Source organism: Heterocephalus glaber, unplaced genomic scaffold, assembly GCF_053883595.1.
Source record: "Heterocephalus glaber isolate CG9 unplaced genomic scaffold, H.glaber_assembly_v1.0 deba00001481, whole genome shotgun sequence".
Taxonomy (NCBI): domain Eukaryota; kingdom Metazoa; phylum Chordata; class Mammalia; order Rodentia; family Bathyergidae; genus Heterocephalus; species Heterocephalus glaber.
The window spans coordinates 10,056,654-10,081,463 of NW_028258317.1; the positions used below are offsets into that span (position 1 = coordinate 10,056,654).

Here is a 24,810-nt window from a genome sequence, read left to right on the forward strand (position 1 = left end):
AGAAAACATGTTTATAAAAAAAAATAAGTGAATAGAATATGTGGGTAAAATATAAGTGCTGTACCTAAGAGGTTGAAATCAAAAGAATAGCAAATAAAAAGAAGGACAAAGGAGGGGCCGGGTTAATTGAAATGTAACAGTTAATATGAAACTAGACAGAAAAGGGTGGTGACTAAGCTGCTGGTATCAGCAATGTTATCCAATAAAAGGCATTTGAATTATAGATTTTGAGGAAACACACAGGTAGCTTGTCCTGTTTGTTTATGGCTGGAAAATAAGGCTCCAGAGGAAAAACTCAGGTATTTTGGTTTATAATTATCACTTCTTCTTTGGGACTGGTTAAAATCTCAGCTGTTGAATTAGAAGTAAAAATCAGGTTATTTTCTCTAGTGTTTGGAGTTTAGAGGTTTACAAGGACAAACAGTCTTTCTACTCCCTTCACAATCTCAGAGATCTGTGACGTTCTGAGGAGTGTAAGACAAGGATAGATTTTTCAGTCATATTTTTCTTAGAAAGAACAGTAATAGTGATTTGCTATTTAAATGAAAACACCAACACCAGCCTGGGATTTATATTCATTGTGGATAGTTGTATGTGTATATGACACATTAGTTTCTTTATAGGTCCTCTCTCCCTCTCTTGTTCCTTCCACTCTCCATCTCTTGGTACCCTTCCCATTTGCAAAGGTCTCTCTTCCCATTTCCTTTTATCTGTCTTTTATTTTTCTCTTTATTTATGCTATGGATTTCTCATATGAGAAAAACCATATGGCATTTAAACTTTTGTGTCTGATTTAATTCACTTAACAATGTACTTTCAAATTCTAACCATTTTCCAAAAATGGCTAAAATTTATTCTTCTTTATAGCAAATTAGTATTCCATTATGTACAGATAACATATTTTCTCTATCCATTTGTCTGCTGACAGACATATATGCTGCTGCCAAGATTTAGCTAATATGAATTGTTATGCTATAAACATTGGTATGCATGTATCACTGCAATATGATGTTTTTTACTCTTTCAGGAAGATGCTTAGTAGGAAAATAGCTAGGTCAAATTGAATTTCTATTTTTAGATTTTTTAAGAATCTCAATAATGATTTCTATAGTGGTTGTACTAATTTATATTCCTATGAGCAATGTAGGATGTTCTCTTTTCAGTGCAGCCTCACCGACATTTATTAGTATTATATTTGACTTCTTTTCTTTTTTTTAGTATCAGGGATCAAACTCTGAACCTTGCACTTTCCAGGCAGGTGGCAGAACCACTGGGCTAAATCCTCGGCCCTATATTTGATTTCTTGTTGATTGTCATTCTTTCTGGAATAAAATGAAATCTCAGCATTGTTTTCATTTGCATTTATTAATGGCTAGTGGTTGAACTTTCTTTGGGTATTTGTTGTTTTGTTTTTGAGTTGTTTTATATATTCTAGATATTAATCCTCTATCCAAGGTATAACTGACAAAAAATATTTTTCCATTCTGTAAGTTGTCTCTTCACTCTGTTGGTTGTTTCCTTTGCTGTGCAGAAGCTTTCTGGAGTTTTGTTTAGAATGTCTCTGCCCACACCTATGACTTCAAGATTTATGCCTATTTTTTCTTCCAGGAGGTTAAATGTTACATTTTAATACTTAGATTTTTTATCTATTTTGATTTTAGTTTACTATGTGGTGAGAGATACTGATCTAGCTTCAATCTTCTGCATGTGGATAGCCAGTTTCCCCAGCACCATTTTCTAAAGAAGTGATCTTTCCACCAGTGTATATTTTTGGCTCTTTTATGAGCTCAGTGTGTCTGAGATTGTTTCTCCATTGTCCTGTTCCATTAACTCACATGTTTTTTTGTGTCAATATCATGCTCCTCTTTTCACTGTAGCTTTGTGATATAACTTGAAGTCCAGGATTGTGATGCCTTCTGCCTTGGTCTTCTTATCCAGGATAGCTTTTGCTATTTTTGGTCTCTTCTGGTTCCATATGAATTGTAGGATTGTTTTCTCTACATCTTTGAGGGATGATATTGCTATTTTGATTGGGGATATGTTAAATATGTGTATCAATTTTGGAAATATGGCCATTTTGACAAAATTTGTTCTGCCTTTCAAGAACCAGAGGGTATTTTTCCATTTTCTAAAAATTTCTTCACTCTCTTTTTTTGGAGTTTTATAGTTTTCCTTGTAGAGGTCTTTCTCTTCCTTGGTTAGTTTTATTATTAAATATTTAATATTTTTTGATGCTGTTGTGAATGGTATTATTTTACTAATTTCTTTCCCAGGAAGTTCATTATTGCTATGCAGGAATGCTATTGATTTTTGCTTGTAATTTTTTTTTTTTGTACCGGGGATTGAACTCAGGTCCTTGCGCTTGTGCAGCAGGCAGTGAAACCACCGAGCTAAATCCCTGTCCTTGCATGTAAATTTTGTATCCTATTACAGTGAACCCTCAAGTTGTGATTGGCCTGACCAACTTGGGTTGAACAACTTGGGTTAATTAGGTTAATGGAAGATTAATCTGCCTTTTGTTATCTACAGTTTGTACCCAGGTAAAAATCCAGATTGCAGCTGTTTTGATGTGCAACCAACTCAAGTTAGCAGCAGCCCTCAGGAACTGATCAAGTTTGTAAGTCAAGAGTCCACTGTACATTATTGAATTTGGTAATTAATTCTAGAAGTTTTTTGGTGGAATATTTTGGATCTTCATGTTAAAGGATCATGCCACCTGCAAATGATAATGTATTTTCTTCCTTTCCTATTTATATATCCCTTTTATCTCTTTTTCTTGCCTGATTTCTCTGGCTAATGTTTCGAACAGGAGTGGTGATAGTGGACATTCTTGTCTTGTTCCTGATTTTAAAGGAAAAGCTTTTGGCTTCTCTACATTTGATATAATGTTGGCCATTGATTTGTCATAAGTGGCTTTTATCATTTTGAGGTAAGGTCCTTCTGTATCTATTTTCTTTAGGTTTTTAAAAAAAGTCATTAATGGGTGTTGAATTTTGTCAAAAATCTATGCATCTATTTATGTGACAATTCTATTTTTGTCCTGTCTGTTTATGTGGTGTATTACATTTATTGGTTTCCATATGTTGAACCATCCTTGCATCCTCGGAATGAACCCAACTTGGTAATGATGTATGGTCCTTTTGATGATTTGCCAATATCTTATTGAGAATTTTTGTGTCTATATTCACCCAAGAGATTGGCCTATAGTTTTCCTTTTCAGTTGAGTCTTTGATTTCTGAATCAGTGATACTAGATTCCTTGAAGAAGTTTAGAAGTGTTTCTTCCTTTTAAATTTCTTTAGAGTTTGAGGAGTACTTGTGTTTTACCCTTCTTGAAGGTCTTGAAGAACTCAGCTGTGAATCAATCAGGCCATGGGCTTTTCTTAGTTGTTAGATTTTTATTACTGACTCGATTTCATTGTTTGTTCAGAATTTTATGTTTTTATGGTTCAGTTTTTGTAATTTTTATCCATCTTTATAGGAATCTGTCCATTTCTCCAAGATTTTCCAATTTTGGGGGTACAATTTTTCATAGTATCTATAATAATCTTGAATCTTGGCAGTGACTGTTGTGATTTCATCTTTTGCATTTCTAATCTATTAATTTGCTCTTCTTTTAGTAAGTTAGGTGCTTATCTATGCACTTTACTCTTTCAAAGAACCAGCTCTTCAATTCATTAATTCTTTGGTTGTATGTGAGTGGTGTGTGTGTGTGTGTGTGTGTGTGTGTGTGTGTGTGTTTTAGTCTCAATTCTATTAATTTCTGCTCTGGTCTGTATGATTTCCCTCCTTAAACTAGGTTTGCATTTGGACTCTTGTTTTTCATGTGTCTCTAGATTCACCATTAGGTTATTTATTTAAGCTCACTCTGTATTCCTAATGTAGAGCACTGACTGCAATAAACTTCCATCTTAAAACTGATTTCTTTGTGTCCCATAGGTGCTAGTGGGTTGTACTGGAATTGCCATTTGATTCCAGAAATAGTTTAATTTCTTCTTTGTTTTTTTTCTGTAACCCATTGAGTGTTCAGGAGGGTGTTGCTAAGTTTGTAGGTGATTATAAATTGTCTGAAGCTTCTTTTGTGATTGATTAGTTTCGATGCACAATGATCTGATAGTATACATGAGGTGATTTAAATTCTGTTGTATTTATTTAAGCAGCATTTGTGAACTGGTATGTGATCTATTTTACAGAAAGTTACCTGTGATGCTGAAAAGATGTGTATTCTGTTGTAGTATGGTAGAACATTCTGTAGATACCAATTAAATCCGTTTGCTCAAGGGTGTGGTTCAGCTCTGACATTTCTTTGTTGATATTTTGTTTAGCTGATACATCTTTTTATGAAACTGGGATATTGGGGTCAGCCAGTAAGATAATGTTTATGTCTTTTTTATCTTCTATGTAGTATTTTTAATGAAGTTAGGTACCCCAATATTCAATGCATGTATTTACAATTGTTATCTCTTCCTGTTGGATTGGTCCCTTAACTAATATGTAGTGACTTTCTTTGCATTTTCTAATCAGTTTTAGCTTGAAGTTTATTTTGTCTGAGAATAAGAATGATACTGCTGCTTGCTTTGGGGGACCTTATTCATGGAATATTGTTTTCCATCCTTTGATTTTTAGTCTATGAATTTCTTTTTGATTTAGATAAGTTTCTCAAATGTGACAACTGTTGGATTCTGTCTTTTTTTTTCTAATCCAGCCTGCCAATCTTTGTCTTTTCATTGGAGAAGTGAAGCTGTTTAGATTGAAAATTATTGCTGAAAATGTATCAATTTCAACCTTTGATTGCATTCTTTTTCTGTTGATGATTCCTTTATTTTTCCTTCTTTGTTTAACTACTTGCCTTGCTTGATGTATTCATTCTATCTGAAGTTTCTGCTTTGTTGATACATAGGAAAGATGATCACACTATGAGTCAATGCATTGCAATTTCTGCAAAGAGTTGAAGTAAATGACTCAGGCGAACTATGATCTCTGCTTATTTGCATTTCTAGCCTAAGTGTATTTGTTTTAGATCATTTATTAATTAAGTTAAAAGTTTGAAGTTCCTCTCAAATTCAGAGAAAGGAGGAAATTAAAGATACTTTTCCCTACTCAGACTTGATACCCAATTTTTTTCCAACTTCTAAAGCTTCCTTCCTTGCCCTTCTCCCATACCTAAAATGTTCATAAAATTTCTAGTCCATTTTATATGGGACCGCCTCAATAGTGAGAAGGCCTCTGCATCTGTTATCCACTGAACTTTGTGCACCTGAGCCGTTTCTCTGCTGTTGACATTTGCTATACCATTCATTTTTAGCTTGTTGCATTAGTTGAATATTCTGATACCTGGCAACTCAGTGTTTCTCTTTTTCTATCGCCCAGATCACTGAGCTCCTTTCATATCCTTAAATTTATGACAGTCCATTTGCAAGTGTCCTTGTATTTCTTGGAAAATAGTGATATGAATGTGACTTTATTTTTCCCATTCCCACATTTTAGTCAATATATGTTGTTTCTGTATGTTATATAACCCCATAATACATTGCTATTATTTTTGAGAGAGAGAGAGAGAGAGAGAGAGAGAGATTTTTGCAAAGGTACTTTTATATTTCTCTAGGTAATTACCATTTGTTGATCTTCATCTTTTCCCAAATAGATCAACTCATCTATCTGTTATAATTTTCCATCAGTATTTCACATTTCTTGAATTGCTGCTCTACTGCAGACAAAATATCCCAGATGTTTTTCTGGCACCATCTTTATTTTGCCTTCTTCTTCTTCTTCTTCTTTTTTTTTTGTACCAGGGATCAAACTCAGGACCTTGCACTTGCAAGACAAGCCTGGTGCCACTGAGCTAAATCCCCGGCCCCTTCCCTTCATTTTTGAAGGGTATTTTTGTAATGCAAGGAGTTTTGGGTTTTTTGTCTGTTTTGGGTTCACTTATTTAATATTTTTTCCCTTTAAACACTATAAAAGTTTATTATCATCTGCCTTTCATTGTTTGTGGTAAGAAACAAATATAATATTAGTCATTCTCTTGTGTATGTTTCTATTTTCCTTTTGTAATTTGAAAATCTGCTTTTTATGCTGTCAGTTTGAGTAAAACAGTTGTGGTTTTCTTTTTTCTAGTCCTCCTTTTATTTGTCCCATTTTTTGCAGATGTGTCATGATGTTTTTCAAGAAATTTGGGGAAATTTCAGGCATATTTTTCAAATATTTCTTTTGTGCTTAGTTAGGTTTAATTAGGCTTAATTAATGCCTCTCTAAGGCAGTAATTACACATATATTGGAGTGTTGATATTTTCCCTCAAATCTCAAATGCTCTGTTATTTTATGTTATTGTTTTTGTAGTTTACTATGGGTGTATTCACTGGGCTGTCCATATAATTGCTGCTCCTTTACTCTATTTCTTGTCTAACAATTCCAAGTTCTGGGGCTGCTTCTGTTTTGATCATAACAGCTTGATGTTATAATCATGAGTTAGTTTTTTCTGCCCCTCTTGTACATCATAATTTTAAAAATGTTAATTCTGCATATTTTTTTAGGAAAGTATTGACCAAAAAATTTCCCTTTAGAAAACAAGGATACCTCTATTCTCTCAGAATGTTGGAATTAAGGGCTAATTATGAGCTATTTTTGAGATGGGTCCAGGGTTAGTTGCAGCTTTAATTCAGTGCACCACTGATTCAGATAGTTTTAGTTTGTGGATTAGGCCTTTTGCATCACAAGCTAATGAAGTTCTGGGTAATTTCTGTGTTTGATAGACATGTTACTAGCTTGTCACATTATGACATTCTTATTTACAGTTCTTCTGGAGGAATTTTAAGGAGTTTTCCTAGTTCTTTAGTCATGCTCCTGGTTTTCAGAGTGTAGGGCTACTTTTGTCTGCTTCTCTGCTCTCCCCCTTTAGAGAATAGTTTCTTTCCTTTACTGGAAAGCCTATAATCACTCATGAATTTATCTCCAGCCTGAGACTTGGAGTATGCTGGCTCTGTTTTTCACACACTGCTATTCAACATACAGTGAGGACCTATAAAAAGTTGGCAGGTTTTTTTATAGCCAAAAAGCCAACATATAGCCAACAGATCATAAAGAAAATCTTTATTTTTACAAGATCTGTGTTGTAGTACAGAGGTGCTAGTATTAGGGAGATAGCTCAACTAGACCAAAACCGCAGGATCCCCTTTTGAAAAATGCTACTTATGTAGCAGTTTGCAGGCCTGTTTTATTGACGGTGAGGACTGAAACCAGAAAATCTTTTGGAAGGTTTGCTTTGAATGCTGGATATGCAAATAAGGGACCCAGATCTCTCCCTTCCTGATCTTACCTACTGCCGGTGTCCTCTCAGTTCTCAAAAACATTACAGTATTATCTAAAGTGGAGGGAGTGGGGAAGGGGCATTATGCTGTCTGGTTGCACTCATGTTGGAGTGGCAAATGGGGATTTGATAGCCAGGGAGGACACTGACGCAAACTGTGCCAGTCTATTGGTGTATAAGGGGGAGTAAAGAGGAGCAATAAAGAGGGGCACCCTGCCACAGACCAAGTCACACACCTCCATAGCCAGCACAGGGACAAATGTGAAACAGGTGCTTCACTTCTGTCTCAAAACCAGCCCGTACACATTCATTAAAAGTGCATAAAGGTTTTTGATCATTTATTCTAATTAATCTCTGTGGGAGTATCTTTTTTGACAGTTTATAACAATTAGTAATTAGCAGAAAAAATTTTCTGTCTCCTACATAGCTTGTACCTTGCTGGAGTTAAATTCAGTCTTGGCATTCAAACAAATTAATGAGTTAAACAAAAAGAAAGAACAAATAAATAAAAAACATATAAACAAAATGTTATTTTGAGGTTTGTCCAAATTGTTTGGTTGCTGGAGTGAGAGCAGTGATCACTTGTGGTTTTCTCCACATCAACAAAGATGTTAATTTTTAAGAGTGAGGTTGGAAACAGTTTAGCAAGACTTCTGTGTATCTGAAGCTCTTGTTAACCTCTACTTTTGTTCTTTCACTGGGTGAATTGATAACACAAAGAGATAGATATCTTTTCTCTAGGAAACAAAACACGGTAGCTTTATTTTCAAAATATTTCATTCTCATTCTTTTGATTGTTTTTTTCAAGTGCTGTGTTGGAGGTAAAGTCTTAGATGCTGGAAATTCCATTTTCAGGATTTTGGGATGGCATTAGTATTGTTAACATAAGAGTATTAATTAACTCTTATGTATGGACAGAAGTTCAATAAATTGTCTAACTTTCAGCCCTGCATCTCAGTCCTATCCCTTTTTATATTTGATATTTCAAGAGCTATATGACAATGATATCATCCTTGATATATTGATATCATTCATGCATATTTGGACTGCTGCTTTCTCAAGTATGGTTTAATTGTAATAAAACATTGTTTATTTTTGACTTCCAGAAACTTGTTGCACACTCTCAGTTATCTTGCACTAGAAGATGATAAAAGGATATTTCCTAAATTGCCAGAGGATTAAAAGTGAATCTAAATATTCCTGGACTATTTCACCACTCATTAACCTTATCACTACCTTATTTCCATTACTCCTTATTTTTTAATAATTCTAGATTTTACTGAGTAGTTCTGAAGACCAACATTTTACCTACAAAATGGTTCAGCTGACAGCTTCTCCTCTGAGTGCACTTGCTGATGAGCCCGTCCATATCCGCGTTACAGGCCTGAGTCCTTTCAAGATGGTGAGTCTTCAGGCATCACTGAGAGATGAAAAGGGGAACCTGTTTTATTCTGAGGCCTACTATAAGGCCAATGAAGCTGGTGAGGTAGATTTGGAGCGTGATGCTGCACTTGGAGGTAACTATGTGGGAATCCACCCCATGGGACTCCTCTGGTCCTTGAAACCTGAAAAGCTGTTAACAAGACTGATAAAAAGAGATGTGATAAATAGCCCATTCGAGGTCCAATTAAAAGTTTGTGAACCACGTCCTCCAGTAAAATCTGAATTGACCAGTGCTCCAATTGCCAGCCTGACCCTGGAAAGGTGGTACGTGGCACCTGGTGTCACACGGATCCAGGTGAGGGAAGGCCGCCTCCGGGGAGCCCTCTTTATTCCTCCAGGTGAGTAGAATGACTCTGCTTATTGTTATCCTATATTTTCCTCTTTTATTTTATTATTTATTTATTTATTTATTTATTTTTGTACTGGGGATCGAACTTGGAACCTTGTGCTTGGGAGGCAGGTGGGATCACCACTGAGCTAAACCCCCCTCCCTTGTGTTTTCCTCTTTTAAATGACTCATTGCTCTAGAAATTTATCTTGAATGTGCCTAATACATATTGCCCTACTTTCCTTTCTTAGAGTAAATGTTGACTTTGGATCAAAACAAGCACATGGTAATATTTCTCTCTAAATCAATTTTACCTCAATTATTCTGGAGCTTGTCTAAGCCTAGGACTATATGTAATGAGTAACAGAGTCCCTACACCATTGGATGTCAAAACTTTGGAGTTGTGTTAAATTCATTTCTACCTCAGGGAGATAAAAGTTTGTGCATCCTCTATATTTGTTGCAAACTTTTAGTTCATCATCTCAGCTAGCATTTTGTGACAACAGTACTGTACCAAATGCTTAAACTAAAACTCTTGAGAGAGCTCCTTAAACAACCTCCTGTAGGAGAGAAGTTTTTAACACATATGCCTTTGGGGAACACTTTAAGTCAAACTATAGCACCTTTTATCAGTAAAATGCACATATAGTTTTGTTGTTTTTGCATATAACTTTTAGACCTTCATAGATTTTCTGAATCTCATTTGTGTATCTTTTGTTGTTTAAGAGCTTCTAGTCCAATTTTTAAACCATTCTTTAAGATATAGAAATGAACACATAATCCTTTGCTGCAGAGGGTAACGTCATTGACTATGTTTTCCATTAAAATGTCTAGATGTTGTGTTCTATTAAATATTACATATTAATTAGTCCTTGTTCTGGCCCAGGTATAAAGCTGAAAATTTGGGACTGTATTTGAAAATTTATACATTAAATGCAAATATCTGTTGCCATTTTTTGTGCTGTTGCCAAATTTTGCCTAACTTTTCCTCACTGTCACTTCATACGAAATTCCATTTTGTCTTGTTCTTTTTCAGGAGAGGGCTCTTTCCCAGGGGTAATTGATTTGTATGGCAATACTGGTGGACTTGTTGAATTCAGGGCCAGTCTTATGGCCAGTCATGGATTTGTCTCATTGGCCTTAGCTTTTTTGGCCTATGAAGACCTGCCTGGCCACCTGGAAAAAGTAGATTTAGACTATTTTGAGGAAGCTGCTAACTTTCTCCTGAGACATCCTAAGGTAATATTTATGTTTAAACTGTCTTTACCCCTGGGTTTTTAAATAACTATAATACTTGGTAACTTGCCTTAACTTCCAGTGGAGTTCAAATTCTACTATGTGTCCACATTATTCATGTGGACTTATTTCTCACCCAATGTCTTTTGTTCAGAAAAACAAAATTCATACGACATTAGCCTGTATTCTTCTTGATATCAAAAGTTGTAAGTTTTGCATTTACACCAAAATAAGGTATATTTCTGGCCTCATTTCATGTGGGTAAGGGATTTGGGTCAAGTTACTGAATTAGATTCTCTCATCCTCAGTGTTTTCCACAACATAAATAATATATATACATATATAATATATGTATATTGTACTATACTATACTATACTATAATATAATACATATATATATTATGCTACTATTTCTCAAGGTCTTGGTGAGTTTTGAAGAGAATTACACATGCAAAGCACTTATTTACTAACTGACAATGCTAATCACTCAATAAAAATAAGCAATTATTATTATCATTACCATCTCATCATTTTCCTAAACCTGACAGATAAAGTGTATTTCTTTGAAGAATTGATATGGACTTTTAAGACAATTTAAATATAATACTTTAGTATTTTGCAATTCACACCTTAAAATATGTTCTTTGCTGCTGTATCAGATTTTGTGCTTAGTATCCCTTGATGATTTTCTTTTTTTTCTCATAAGAATTGAAGTAAAATAAAATCCAATTAGTAAGAAATATTCATGTATGGCCAACCAAAATTTAGTCAGGATTACAGTAAATTGAACAATTACTGATAATGTTCTGATGTACTAAAACTTTACATGGCTCTCTTTGATCCTTGTAATGAAATCGTCCTTGAACTATAGGATAGTCAATATTATAATTATGCCAGCCCTTTGTCTTGGATGAAACAAAGAAGAAATTATGTGATTCTTCTCTTTTACTTCTTTAGTCTTGTTCCTCTTATACTTGCTTGCAATCATATTCTGTCCCTACTGATGCAATTCTACATAGCTAGTGACTGACCAGATTTCTTTCCAACGTGCTGAGTACATCCATCCTTGCTTCACAGAGCCTCTTTTTTTTTTTTTTTTTCGTACCAGGGATCAAACTCAGGATCTTGCACTTGAGAGGCAGGCTGAAGCACCACTGAGCTAAATCCCCGGGCCCACAGAGCCTCTTCTGAAGCATGATAGACTAGAGATCTTTCAATTCCTTTCAGGTTTTACTTTTCTACCTATTGATTTTATGCAACTTCTATGAACTTATTCCTTGATTCCAAATTTGATGGCAGAAATTAAGACAAGAGTTATTTTTCCTCCAAGGATCATAAATAAATTAGATAAAATCTGCACATGTTTGAGTCACCTTGTTTTGTTATTTATGTTATACATGATTTTACTTATTTTGCCTGACCAATTGCATGGAGTTCTTAGATCTCCTTGCTTTAACAGTGAATATCTTTTATATTAAGAAAGAATTTTGAAGCAAGGGTGGATTTAGGAAAAGAGAAATGTTAGTCAAAGAGTAGAAATTCCAAGTAAGACAGGGAGAATAATTTCTTTTGATCTGTCATATTACATGGTGACTATGGTTAAGAATGATATAGTGTATTTTTAACTTCAAGAGTAGATTTCAAATGATCTTACCACAAGGAAAAGTATGTATGTGAAGTGATAAAATACATTTGTTAACCTGATTTGCTCATTCCAAAATGTATACTCACAAATATCACATTATATCTCATAAATATATAGAATTATTGTGTCAATTAAAAGTAAAACTTAGAAAAGAATTTCACATATTTTAATTCATACAAACCATCCTTTTTTAAACATTTAATGAAATAGTATATATGACTCATTCTGTTTCTTGAGGGTTTTATTTCCTTATCTTAATTATTTCCCACATTTCTGACCACCAGGCACAAGTGGTATATTCAGTCATTTTTTTCTAAATAGCATGAAGATAACCTTTATGCATTTGTTGATAAAATGACTTGAAAATATAGAAGACCAATTAGGAAAAGAATGTAAGGACAGTAAAGATGTTAGAAAAGTCTGAATTTCAGTCCTTGCAATAGTAAGGACACAAAGATAATCATTCTTAACTGCATTTTCTGCCATAAACAACAATCATCATTAACTTCTTCTCCTTTGCACTCCCAAAACTACCTGGTGCTTGAGAACTGTGTATATATTCTACATCATAGACAACTCATGGACATGTGTTTCCCTTTCACTTCTCTTCACTTGTGCTCTTTTCTTTCAGGGCCCCATCATTTCTGGCCTATGCTATTACATTAAGTTCTGGCTTTCTGCTTCCATTTTTTCAAGTAAGAGTTATACAATTGGCATTTTTGGACACAGCTGTTTTGCTCACTTGTGCAGAGTCTTCTCTTTTGCTAAAGAATAAAGGATAAAAGCCAGAGTTCCTAGCCTACTAGACAAAATATATTATGTTTTGACTTCTATATACATATTCAGCCTTATTTTCTCCCCATCTTTCAATTCTGCTTTAATGTTCCTCTTTATTTAGGAAGAGTCAAGGGAGCTTAGTATATCTTTTTTAAATGTTCATTATCATGGTGTCATTTTCTTTTTCCACCTTATTTTTCTGTTTCCCACCTTATCTTCCAAATTCAAGTACGAAGAGCTACCTGTGGTTTCCTAAGTGCACTGGTGTTTGCTGCCACAGTTTTTGTACATGCTCCTCACATGGTGAGTCCATTAGGAATATTCTGGCTACATTTCCCAGGAATGTGGCTAATCGTGATTCAAACGACATCAACATAAAGCATTTTTATCTCTTGTAACATTGAAACAGGTGGCTCAAAACTTGATTCAGAAAATCAGTAACATATCTCATCAAGGAGACTGGGTTGACACTTTTACAACTTTCTGGACGTGTACTCCAGGTCACCAGATATCTGACAATGTCAGGCATTAAACCAACATGCTAGCATCCTAAACTGGAAAGAATAGTCAGAAACATAGGCTTTCATTATATGATTCTGTATAACTTTGCATGAGGAAAAAAGAAGTGCTTAAGTAGAATGTCATGACCATTATTAGCAGAGCCTAAAAAAGTATGTTTTGTAGGGGAATTATCACACAAGATCAAGGTCATCCTAGTCTTGAAATTAGCAATGTCTGCTAAATTCAGTGTAGAATACTATCTGTTCTTGTTAGCTGCCATTTTTAATATAAAGGCTCAATTCATAGCGCATTTCCTCTGAGAGTTTTTCCTTGACTTTATTCATTGCCTATCTGCATTGGTAGCTTTGTCTGCATACATTCTTATATCATAGAACTCATAGTACTTGAATCATCTTGATTTTGTTATTGGTCTTCTCTCATGTCTTTCCATCTGGCAGGGAATTCCTTGATGCCAAGAAATTGTGACTTTCCTCTCTCAGTGTCTCAGTTTTTAAGACAAGGTGGATAATCTAAAAAAGCTTATTGATGACTGACAATAAAAGAGGAAGCTGCTCAAGGCGTCTTTTTGAAATTTCCTTTTGAAAACAAAAAAGTGTAAGGTCTTCTGTCCAAGTTTTTTGGTCCATCCTGCTTTCACCTTTCTCAGGTCCTTCTGAATTTCTAGAGAGCAGAATTGGTACAACAAAGTTTACTAATCTATTATTCCCTGACTCATATTACTTACAATGGTACATGCATATTACTTACTTTACCATATTTCTTCAGGGTATTTAAAACTGAAAAAACCCAATCACCACACTCAGTCCATATTATTTAGTTAACAAAGCCTGATAAATTTTCAAAAGAGTATTTCCCTTGAATACACAATTTATATTGGAAAACTTTAGACATGAGATATAAGAGATAGGGGTTTTTGACTTACTTTATTTTTTCAGTAATTAAAATTCTACAATTGTCTGAAATTACATTTTTTTCTTTCAACTGAAAGAATAACATTTCCTTTCCATTGTTTTCAGGTCTATGGCCCAGGCCTTGGGATAGTCTCCTTATGTAAAGGAGCAGAGATTGGACTGTCTATGGCTATTCATCTAAAACAAATCACAGCCACAGTGCTGATTAATGGGCCTAACTTCATTATTTCAATTCCACAAGTATACCATGGTCAGATCACTCAGCCTGCACCCTTCTCTATAGAGAATATATCCACCAATGCCTTGGGATTTGCAGAGTTTTATAAGTCTTATGAGGGAAGTGGAGTTGAGAATAGTCAGTCTGTTCTTCCCATTGAAAAAGCCAAGGGACATTTCCTCTTCATTGTGGGAGAAGAAGATAAGAATATCAATGCCAAAGTACATGCTGCACGAGCCACTGACCAGCTGAGGAGAAATGGGAAGAACAATTGGACCCTGCTGTCTTACCCTGGGGCTGGCCACCTGATAGAACCTCCCTATACTCCACTGTGCATTGTTTCCAGGATCTCTTTATTGTCGTTACCCATTCACTGGGGAGGAGAAGTTGTCCCACATGCAGCAGCACAGGAACATGCTTGGCAGGAAATCCTAAAATTTCTCAGGAAGCACCTCATTCCAGAGGTGACCAGTCAACCTTGAGAAGACTGGGTATAGTTGGGAAGTAGAGAAGTAAATCTGTGTCCTGCAGCTTCTTTTGATTTTCATGGAAACATGACTGTTCTCTTACAGCTAAAAAAAGGAAGTTATTATAAGAAAATATCAGGATGAGTGAGAATTCTAATGTCTTGATTTTTGAAAAGGAACAATGGTTTCCACTTAATGATATATGTACCGAGAGTTGTATAATATAGAAATAAACACACAGCTATACCTGCTCTAAAATATTCAGCATCATAGCAATTCTCAAATGCAGCAATTATAGGAGAAAAATTTGCCAATAGTGAATCACAGAATTGCATACTGATTTTTGTTAATTTCCTAAAATTCAAATTAAATAAACATAGATTTCTCATGTTTGAAATATGCTCGTAGTCATGATTGTTTTATTGGTTTTGGAAAGCAAATGCAACAGGAAAGACTGGATCTCTTCCAAAATGGCAATACTTACTTCTTTCTTTTCATTACTTCCAGGATATAACCTTATTGGTTGGTACCAGCCACATCTGGTCTTTTTTCCTTCAGTTTGGTGAGAGAAATGTCAGCCATTTACACATACATATACATATACACATGCACTCACACAGAACTGTGCTTCACTAATCTGCTAGATGTGTCTCAATGAATTCAAGTTGAATTGTCATGATTAATGGCCACAATCTACCCAGGGTCAACTTGGCAACCAGACATCTCTCCTTAAATTATACTTAATCTCTAAATACAATAGCAAGTTTATAATTACACTTAATATGATACAACTATCCCATGTACAAATGAAAACACTAATTCTCTTCCCAGAATAGAAGGCAGAGTTTTGGCCTGGGTGATATTTACTATTCACCCTAATAGTCCATAACTTAAATATTATAATGTAAAAGTAACAATACTTAAGTACTGATGTTACATCAATCAAAATCACATATAAAAAAGAAAACAATAATGTCTACTTTACATATATATATATATATACATATATATATATAAATGTGTATATGCACAAGTATATTAGCAAAATAGGAAATAAATACTCAGGACTATTACAATCCTCATTTCTGTAACTGGTCATGTGATACTATCTGGTATTCATAACTACCCATTCTGGATTCTTTGGCCTTCAGCAAGCACTCCAGCAAGTCTCGATCCTTTACCTAGTGGAGTAACCCACACCTCAATTCCTGAAGGTTCTAGGCCATTTGTCATCTCACCTGGATTGGGTTGTTGTAATTTCCCATTGACTTTTATAATAGAAAATGGTAATACTAGAAGAAGCCCTAAGGGATCCCTACCTCCATTGTAGAATAGCAATTCAATTTGGCATTCTGGATTAATCATCCCTACCAATGCTATAACTCCCTTTTTAGCTTGTTGATTCAGGAATGAAGAACCCAAAATGACCAGGGTGAGCATGACCTTCCAGTTCAATGGAATCCTCATTGTGTCTCCTAGTAGAAATTTTCTCCATTCTGGACCTTAAACTTCTAGGGCAGCAGAGGATAAGGGAAAAAAAAAGGAAGACGAGCATAGGAAGAAAAAATTTTGGTAGTAGTTCACTAGAGGCAATGGTGAATAGTACAATTTCTATTCTCACATCTTGATTTTAGGACCATGAATTCTGGCTATGAGAGGAACAGTACCATATATTGCATGCTGAGTCAGAGCCCATACAGTCTCTGTCCAGTCATACAGGCTATTGCCATCTATTTGGCACTTTAAAATCCATCCCAGTGTTTTATTAATCCAGCTCCTTTGAATGATGGGCTACAGATAAGAACAGTGAATTCGAAGAGCATCTTCCTATTGCCATAGATTTGGGGGCATGAAGTCCATTCCTTGGTCACAAGCAATGTTGTATGGAATACTATGATGGTTGATGAGGCATTCTGTAAATTGACAAAGGTAGTTTTTACAGAAACATTACATGTAGAAAAAACAAATCCATACCCCAAATAAGTGTCTATTCCAATAAGGATGAAGAGCTACCCTTCTCATAGTGGAAGTGGTTCGATGTATTTAATCTGCCACCAGATTACAGGATGATCACCTCAGGGAACTGTGCCATATCAAGGACTCCGTGTTGCTCTGCTACTGCTTGCAGATTAGGCATTCAGCAATGGCTGTAGTCACCTCTGACTTGGTGAATGGAGGGTGCTGAGCCCATGCATAACCTCTGTCCCTACCACTAAAGCCATTTTGTTCATGAGCCAATTGGGTAGTGACAGGGATGGCTGAAGAAAGCCACTGAATACCATCCACAGAACAAGTTATCCTATCCACTTGATTATTAAAGCCTTTTTCTGCTGAAGTTTCCTTTTGGTTGGCATTTACATTGGACACAAATAGTCTCACATCCTTCACAACATATGGAGAGGTATATCCACATAACTCTTCCCCAAAGTCTTTGTTACCAAATTTCCAGTCATATTCCTTTCAAGTCACTCACAATCCAGGCAGACCATTGGCTACAGTCTAAGAATAAGCATATAGTTACACATCTGATAATTTTTTCTTCCAAACAAAATGCATAATCAAGTGCACTGCCTGAAGTTCTGCCCACTCTGAAGATTTTCCTTAACCACTGTCCTTAGGGAATGTCATGGAAAGGAGCTGTAGAACAGCAGCTGTCCATTTTCAGGTGGTGCCTACATGATGTGCAGAACCATTTGTAAACTATACACTAGTCTTCTCCTTCTCTGTCAACTGATCATACAGCCATGAAATTCTGGGAGACAAAAGGCAGTGTAGCATGAGTAGGAACTATAGCAATTGGACCACTTTTTCCTGTAGCATACTTGAACCTCCAAGACCTGCTTGGCCCTGATAGCATATAGCATATCACTTCCATTTGATGAAGGACTATTTCTATGTGTATCTGAATTTATGACTCTGAGGGTGAAAAGCAGTCAGTTTATTATGGACAGCTCAGGTTGCATGACTACATAGTAGTCAAGTGTTCAATTTTCATTAAGGCCCAGGAGCAGGCTGGGAGCTGTTTTTCAAATAGAGAAGCTGTCTACAGAGAGTGCTAGAGCCATGCTCCAAAATTCTAAGGGTCTCCTGTGTGATACACTTAAGGGGAATTTCCAGAGTCTTTATAAACATCCCTATCTGCCACTGATTCTTTAAGTACCATTAAATCTTCCCAAGTGGAAAAACAGCTACACAGAGACTAGACCTGCTGCAGAACCTGTCTTATTCTGGGCCCAGTGAAAGCTAGTAGGTTTCTGACTAACTCCGTAAATAGAACATAATTACATGCCCAAGTGAGGAATGTATTGCCTCTTTTTTGGTTATGGGAGGGCCCAGATGCAATAATTTATCCTTCACTTTCAAAGGAATAGCTCAGCATGTCTTATACCACAGGACTAGAAATTTTGGTGAGTAGAGGGCTCTTGAATATTAGTTGAATTCATTTTCATCCTCTGACATGAAAATGTCTTATTAATAAGTCACCAGATCCAATTAGCATAATGTCATCAATGTAATGAACCACTGGGGTACCTTGTGGAAGAGAAAGGCATTTACAATCTCTGTAATTTAGATTGTGAAACAGAACAAGAGAGTTCATATATTCCTAAAATAGACTAGTAAAGGTGTAATGCTAGCCTTGCTAGCTGAAAGCAAATAGCTTCTTATGGACCTATGGCTAGGTATGGGGGAAAAGGCATTTGGAAAGTCAATAGCTGCAAACAGGCACCAGGATTTGTGTTATTATGCTCAAGCAAAAAAGTACATCTGGCACAATAGCTTTAATTAGAGTGCCACTTGATTAAATTTATGGCAATCCATTGTTACTCTCCAAGATCTATTCATCTTCTGCAGAGTCCAAATAGGAGTATTAAATTGAGATATGGTGGGAACTACTACTTCTGCATCTTTAGAGTCCTTCATGGTGGCACAAATCTCTGAAATTATTCCACAGATGTAATATTGATTTGAGGTACTATTTTCCCAGATAGAGGTGACTTTCTCACTCTAATGGCCTTCACACCATAGATTAAAAGCCAATATAATGATTCTACCAAGTACTAAGCATACCTATCCCAATTATACACTCAGGAACTAGGGAAAATGATCACAGAATGAATTCTGAGACTTACTGGATCCAGTGTGAGTTTAAACAATGGCTGAAAAATCTGTTCATCACCTGAAAGCCATAGGCCCTCTTAATAAGGAAGAGTATCAAAAAAGAGTATCTTTTTGGAAGCCATAATGATGTTTCAGATATCTTGAACTCAGTGTTATTTAAGAACAAATGTCTAATTGTCCCCCAAATGTCTTTTTTTCTAATTCAGTGTTTTTAGTAGTACATTTTTGCATATAATGTTTACATTACTTGTGTAAAGGTGGTTCATAATTCTGTTTTCATCCCCATTCAATCTCATCCCTTCCATCTCTTCATCCCCTTCCCATTTGAGAAAGATTTATTTCCCTACTTGCTATTATATATCTTTTATTTTGTTCCTTATTTATAATTTGGGTTTCTTATATAATAGGAACCATGTGATATTTAAGCTTGTCTGTCTGCTTGATATCACTTAGCATTACAGTTTCAAAGTCCATCCATTTTTCTATAAATGACTCATCTATCTTTATGGAAGAGTGTACTTCATTGTGTGTAATTACTATATTCATCTGTTTGTGGACATATAGACTTGTGGAAGTATAGGCTATTTCCAAGATTTAGCTTTTAGTAGTTGTGCTGCTATAAACATGTAATATGATATCTTTAACCCTTCCAGAAATATACCTAGATGGGGAATATCTGGGTTAAATGGATTTCTAGTTTTAGTTTTTTTGAGGAGTATCCATACTTATTTTCATAGTGATTGTACTAGTTTACATTTCTTTTTTTAAATTTATTGAGTGTTTATTAAAAAAGCATCAAAATTTTCAGCATCAACATTTTTGGTGTACACAGCCTAAAAAATTACAACATAAATACATTTCTACATGAGCTACAATGAAAATACCAGTAGAACTCTACAGCAAGAATAATCTTTGCTTCAACTGTCATACACAAGGCAGTCTTCACACATGACAACTGTATGTTTCATGCACACATCTCATACTGACAGCATGTGTGCTTAGCTTTCCTTTCCTGTGGGGCAGTCTGTTCTTGTCACCTCTTTCGTCTTCTTCTTTTGTCAGGAGCTTCTTACTATATTGTACAACATGCACTTAGCAGGAAAATAAGATATCAGTAAAATAAAAATATCAAATATGTAATGAGTGCTTAGAATAGACATCAACATTTTCACATCATCTGTTTACTTGCTTACAAAACCTAAAAGGTAACATCAGAAATAAAAACCTAAGTACACTACAGTGTAGATACAAACAAAAGTTACCACAGAAATTTTTGCTTCAACTGTCACACCCAAAGCAGTCTTCACATGTGAAAAGTGCATGTTCCATACACAAGTATTGCTTACGCTGATAGTATGTATGTTTTTTTCCTGTCCTTTTTTTGTAGGGTACAGCTGACATCTTTTTTTGTTTTTCTCTTGTCATACTAGGTCTTTGTGATGTTTTATCTACCTGTTCACCTGTCAGTTCACCAGTGTGCTCCACAATTTTTTTGGAAACACTTGTTTTTCTTCTGCTGTAAATGATCTTTTATGAGTTCCAGTCCCAATTCTCTAAGAAAATTTCTCATGGTATTTTGCACTTGTTATTTTCTTTTTTTAAAAATTCCTTTATTGGTACATTTTAGGTATACAGTATGTTTACATTTATCATTGGGTGCTTGTAACTGTACATGATGTATCTTAGTTCTTATTTTTTCCCCCATTACCTATACACCCTTCACCCCTCCACCCTTCCCTATTTACATAGATTTTGTTTCCATTTTTTTTCTTTTCTCATAATGTTTCTTTCCCTTCTTCCCTTTCCCCTTCCCCTCCCACCACTACTACACCTTTGGACCTTTTCCTATTTCAAATTATCAATTATTCATTTTAATCATTTTAATCCTTATTTGCACTTTCAGTTTCTCACACTAGAGAAACTATTCGGTATTTACATGTGTGTCCTATTTATTTCACTTAAGATTATGGCCTCAATATGCATCCATTTAGCTATAAAATGTCTCTGGTTTCTCATTCTTTATGGCTGAATAGTACTCCATTTTATAAAAAAAAAACACATCTTCTTTATCCAGTTTCCAGTAGATGGGCACTTGGGCTGTTGCCAAGCTTTAGCTATTACAAATTGTGCTGCTATAAACATAGGTGCACATATATCGCTGTGGTATGATTCTTTTCATGCTTTTGGGAAGATACCCAGCAGGGGAGTAGCTGGGTCAAATGGGACCTCTAGTTCTGGTTCTTTGAGGTATCTCCATACTGATTTCCACAGTGGTTGCACCAGTCTACACTCCCACCAGCAATGGAGAAGGGTTCCTTTCTCTCCACAACCAAGCCAGCATTTGTTATTGGTTGATTTCTTGATAACAGCCATTCTTTCTGGGGTGATGTGGAATCTCAACATTGTTTTCATTTGCATTTCTTGAATGACTAGTGATGTTGAACATTTTTTCATATGTTTATTTGCTATTTCTACTTCTTTGTGTAAGAAATGTCTGTTCACTTCAGACATCCATTTTTGAATTGGTCTGTAATTTGGGAGGTCTGTTATTTTGAAGATCTTCATATATTCTAGATAGTAGACCTTTGTCTGAGGAACAGCTGGTGAAAATTTTTTCCCATATTGTGGGTTGTCTCTTCACACTGTTGGTGGTTTCTCTTGTGCAGAAACTGTTTAATAAGAAGAGATCCCATTTGTTGATTGTGCTAGTTCACGGGCATCTGAGATTTTGTTCATAAAATCTTTTCCTACACCAATGTCTTCAAGAGTTCTACCTAACCTCTCTTCCAGCCTATTTAGTATTTCTGATTTAATATTTAGAACTTTAATACATTTCAGTTTTAGTTTAGTGCATAGTGAGAGATATAGGTCTAGTTTTAATCTTTGGCAAGTTAAAATTCAGGTTTTTTTGAGCACCATTTATTAAAGAGGCTATCTTTCCTCCAGTGAGGGTGTTTGGCTCCTTTGTCAAAGATGAGGTGGCTGAGTGTGTCTGGAGTTGTTTCTGCATCTTCTATGCTGTTCCACTGGTCCTCAGGTCTGTTTCTTTGCCAGTACCATGCTGTTTTTATCACAGTAGCATTGTAGTATATTTCAAGTTGGGGATTGTGACACCTTCTACCGTGTCTTTATTGCCAAAAATTGCTTTTGCTATTCTAGGTCTCTTCTGGTTCCACATGAATTTTTGATTGTCTTAAGTTCTGTGATGTATGCTGCTGGAATTTCAATTGGGATTACAATGAATCTATATAGCAATTTTGGAAGTATGCCCATTTTCACTATGTTGATTTTTCCTACCCAGGAGCTAAGTGTATCTTTCCATTTTCTGATATTACCTTTGATCACCTTTTCAGAGTGCTATAGTTTTCAGAGTAGAGGTCTTTTATTTCATTCATTAGGTTGATTCCTAGATATTTCAATTTTTTGGATGTGATTATGAAAGGAATTCATTGCCCCATTTCGTTCTCAGTGAGTCTGTTGTTCCTGTACAGGAAAGCTATTGATTTTTGTGTGTTGACCTTGTATCAGGCTACTTTAATGAATTTGGTTATTAAGTCTAGAAGACTTTTGGTGGAGTTCTTGGGGTCTTCTATATAGAGTATCATGTTATTTGCAAGTAATGACAATTTGACTTCATTTCCTATCTTTATTCTTTTGTTCTCTTGTCTAATTGCTGTGGCTAATGTTTCCAGAACTATATTGAACAAGATTGGTGATAGTGCACATCCTTGTCTTGTTCCTGATTTTAGTGTGAAGGATTTCAGTTTTTGACCATTTAGTATGATACTGGCTGTTGGTTTTTCACAGATGGCTTTTATCAGGTTGAGAAAAAAACCATCTATACCAATTTTTTGGAGGGTTTTATCATGATTGCATGTTGGATTTTGTCAAATGCTTTTCCTGCATCTATTGAGATGATCATATGGTTTTTGTCCTTGGCTCTAGTGATATAATGTATTACATTGATTGATTTGTGTTTGTTGAATCATCCCTGCATCCCTGGGTTTAATCCCACTTGGTCAGGGTAGATGATCTCAATCACCTTTAGTGTTCTACTTGCCAGTATCTTTTTTTTTTTTGTATTAAATTCTTTTATTGGTACATTGTAGGTATACAACACAATTACATTTCTCAGTGGGAATTGTACCTTTATATAATGCATCTTGGTTCTTATTTTTTCCCCATTCCTAGCCCTCCCTGCACGCCCTCCACCCTTCCCTATTTACAAAGACTTTATTTCCATTTTTTCCATTTCTCATCATTTTTCCTTTCCCTTCTTTCCTTTCCCCTGTGCCCCCCACTACCTCTACCCCTTTGGACCTTTTCTTCCTATTTTACATTATCGATTATTCATTCTAATAATTGGTATATTTTAGGTATACAATATAATGACATTCATCATTGGAAAAAATTGCACCTTTACATAGTCTCTCTTGGTTGTGTTTCACCCTTGCCCAGCCCTCCATTCAACCCCTCCAGCCCTCCCTATTTACAAAAATTTTGTTCCTATTTTTCCATATTCTCATATTAATCCCATTCCCTTCTATCCTTTCCCTTAGCCCTCCCACTTCCTTCCCCTTTGCCCCTTTTCCTCCTATTTCACATGACCTATTATACATTTAGTCCTTATTTACACTTTCACTTTCTCACACCAGAGAAACTATTCAGTATTTACACATCTGTGTCCTATTTATTTCACTTAAGAGTATTGCCTCAATGTGCACCCACTTAGCTATAAATGTCTCTAATTTCTCATTTTTTATGGCTGAGTAGTACTCCATTTTATAAAAAGAACACATTTTCTTTATTCAGTCTCCAGTTGATGGGCATTTGGGCTGTTTCCAAGTTGTAGCTATTACAAACTGGGCTGCTATGAACATGGGTGCACATATATCACTGTGGTATGATTCTTTTAATTCTTCGGGGAAGATCCCCAGCAGTGGAATAGAGGGGTCAAATGGGATTTCCAGTCCTAGTTCTTTGAGGTATCTCCATACTGATTTCCACAGTGCTTGCACCAGTCTACACTCCCACCAGCAGTGAAGCAGGGTTCCTCTTTCCCCACAGCCCCACCAGCATTTGTTATTGGTTGATTTCATGATGGCAGCCATTCTTTCTGGAGTGAAATGGAATCTCAGCATTGTTTTCATTTGCATCTCTCGAATGACCAGTGATGTTGAACATTTTTTCATGTATTTATTTGCTATTTCTACTTCTTTGTCTGAGAAATGTCTGTTCATTTCAGATGCCCATTTTTGGATTGGGTCTTTAAATTTGGGAGGTCTGATCTTTTTAAGTTCTTTATAGATTTGAGATAGTAGACCTTTGTCTGAGGAAGATCAGGTGAAGATTTTTTCCCACACTGTGGATTGTTTCTTCACACTACTGGTGGATTCTCTTGCTGTGCAGAAGCTTTTTAATAAGAAGAGATCCCATTTGTTGATTGTTTGTGCTAGTTCACAGGCAACTGAGGTTTTGTTCATAAAATCTTTTCCTACACCGATGTCTTCAAGGGTTCTACCTAACCTGTGTTCCAACTGGTTCAGAGTTTCTATTTTAATATTGAGATCTTTAATCCATTTTGATTTTAGTTTAGTGCATGATGAGAGATACAGGTCTAGTTTGAATCTTTGACAAGTTGAAGCCCAATTTTTCCAGCACCATTTATTAAAGAGGCTATCTTTCCTCCAGTGAGAGTGTTTGGCTCCTTTGTTGAAGATGAGATGGCTGAGTGTGTCTGGCATTGTTTCTGCATCTTATAATCTGTTCCACTGGTCCTCAAGTCTGTTTCTTTGCCAGTGCCATGCTGTTTTTATCACAGCAGCTTTGTAGTAGAGTTG

At 35.6% G+C, this 24,810-nt stretch overlaps 2 protein-coding genes across 7 annotated transcripts in view; both read left to right on the forward strand.

Moving 5' to 3' along the window:
* The window catches only part of LOC101717293 (bile acid-CoA:amino acid N-acyltransferase), a 127,159-nt gene that overhangs the window by 44,608 nt on the left and 57,741 nt on the right, over positions 1 to 24,810 (forward strand). The gene's annotated exons all lie outside the window — the stretch shown is intronic.
* LOC101716142 (bile acid-CoA:amino acid N-acyltransferase) lies at positions 153 to 15,251 on the forward strand. 6 transcript variants are annotated; one of them, XM_087184227.1, is made up of 6 exons: positions 153 to 299; positions 2,530 to 2,617; positions 2,810 to 2,929; positions 8,579 to 9,086; positions 10,113 to 10,315; positions 14,273 to 15,251. In XM_087184227.1, exons 4-6 carry the CDS (start codon positions 8,621 to 8,623, stop codon positions 14,864 to 14,866), a joined length of 1,263 nt encoding a protein of 420 aa, XP_087040353.1. In that variant the 5' UTR covers positions 153 to 299; positions 2,530 to 2,617; positions 2,810 to 2,929; positions 8,579 to 8,620; the 3' UTR covers positions 14,867 to 15,251. The 6 variants fall into 6 exon arrangements, with proteins under 6 accessions (XP_087040353.1, XP_087040354.1, XP_021116858.1 ...); XM_087184228.1 differs by lacking the exon at positions 2,810 to 2,929 and having other exon boundaries at positions 2,530 to 2,652; XM_021261199.2 differs by lacking the exon at positions 2,810 to 2,929 and having other exon boundaries at positions 8,412 to 9,086.

Excerpts from the sequence above, each read along its gene's own strand:
- LOC101716142 (XM_087184228.1), top strand. The coding sequence starts at position 8,621 with ATGGTTCAGCTGACAGCTTCTCCTCTGAGTGCACTTGCTGATGAGCCC. Across the intron at positions 9,087-10,112 it reads AGCCCTCTTTATTCCTCCAG|GAGAGGGCTCTTTCCCAGGG; the intron begins GTGAGTAGAATG and ends GTTCTTTTTCAG. Across the intron at positions 10,316-14,272 it reads TTCTCCTGAGACATCCTAAG|GTCTATGGCCCAGGCCTTGG; the intron begins GTAATATTTATG and ends CATTGTTTTCAG.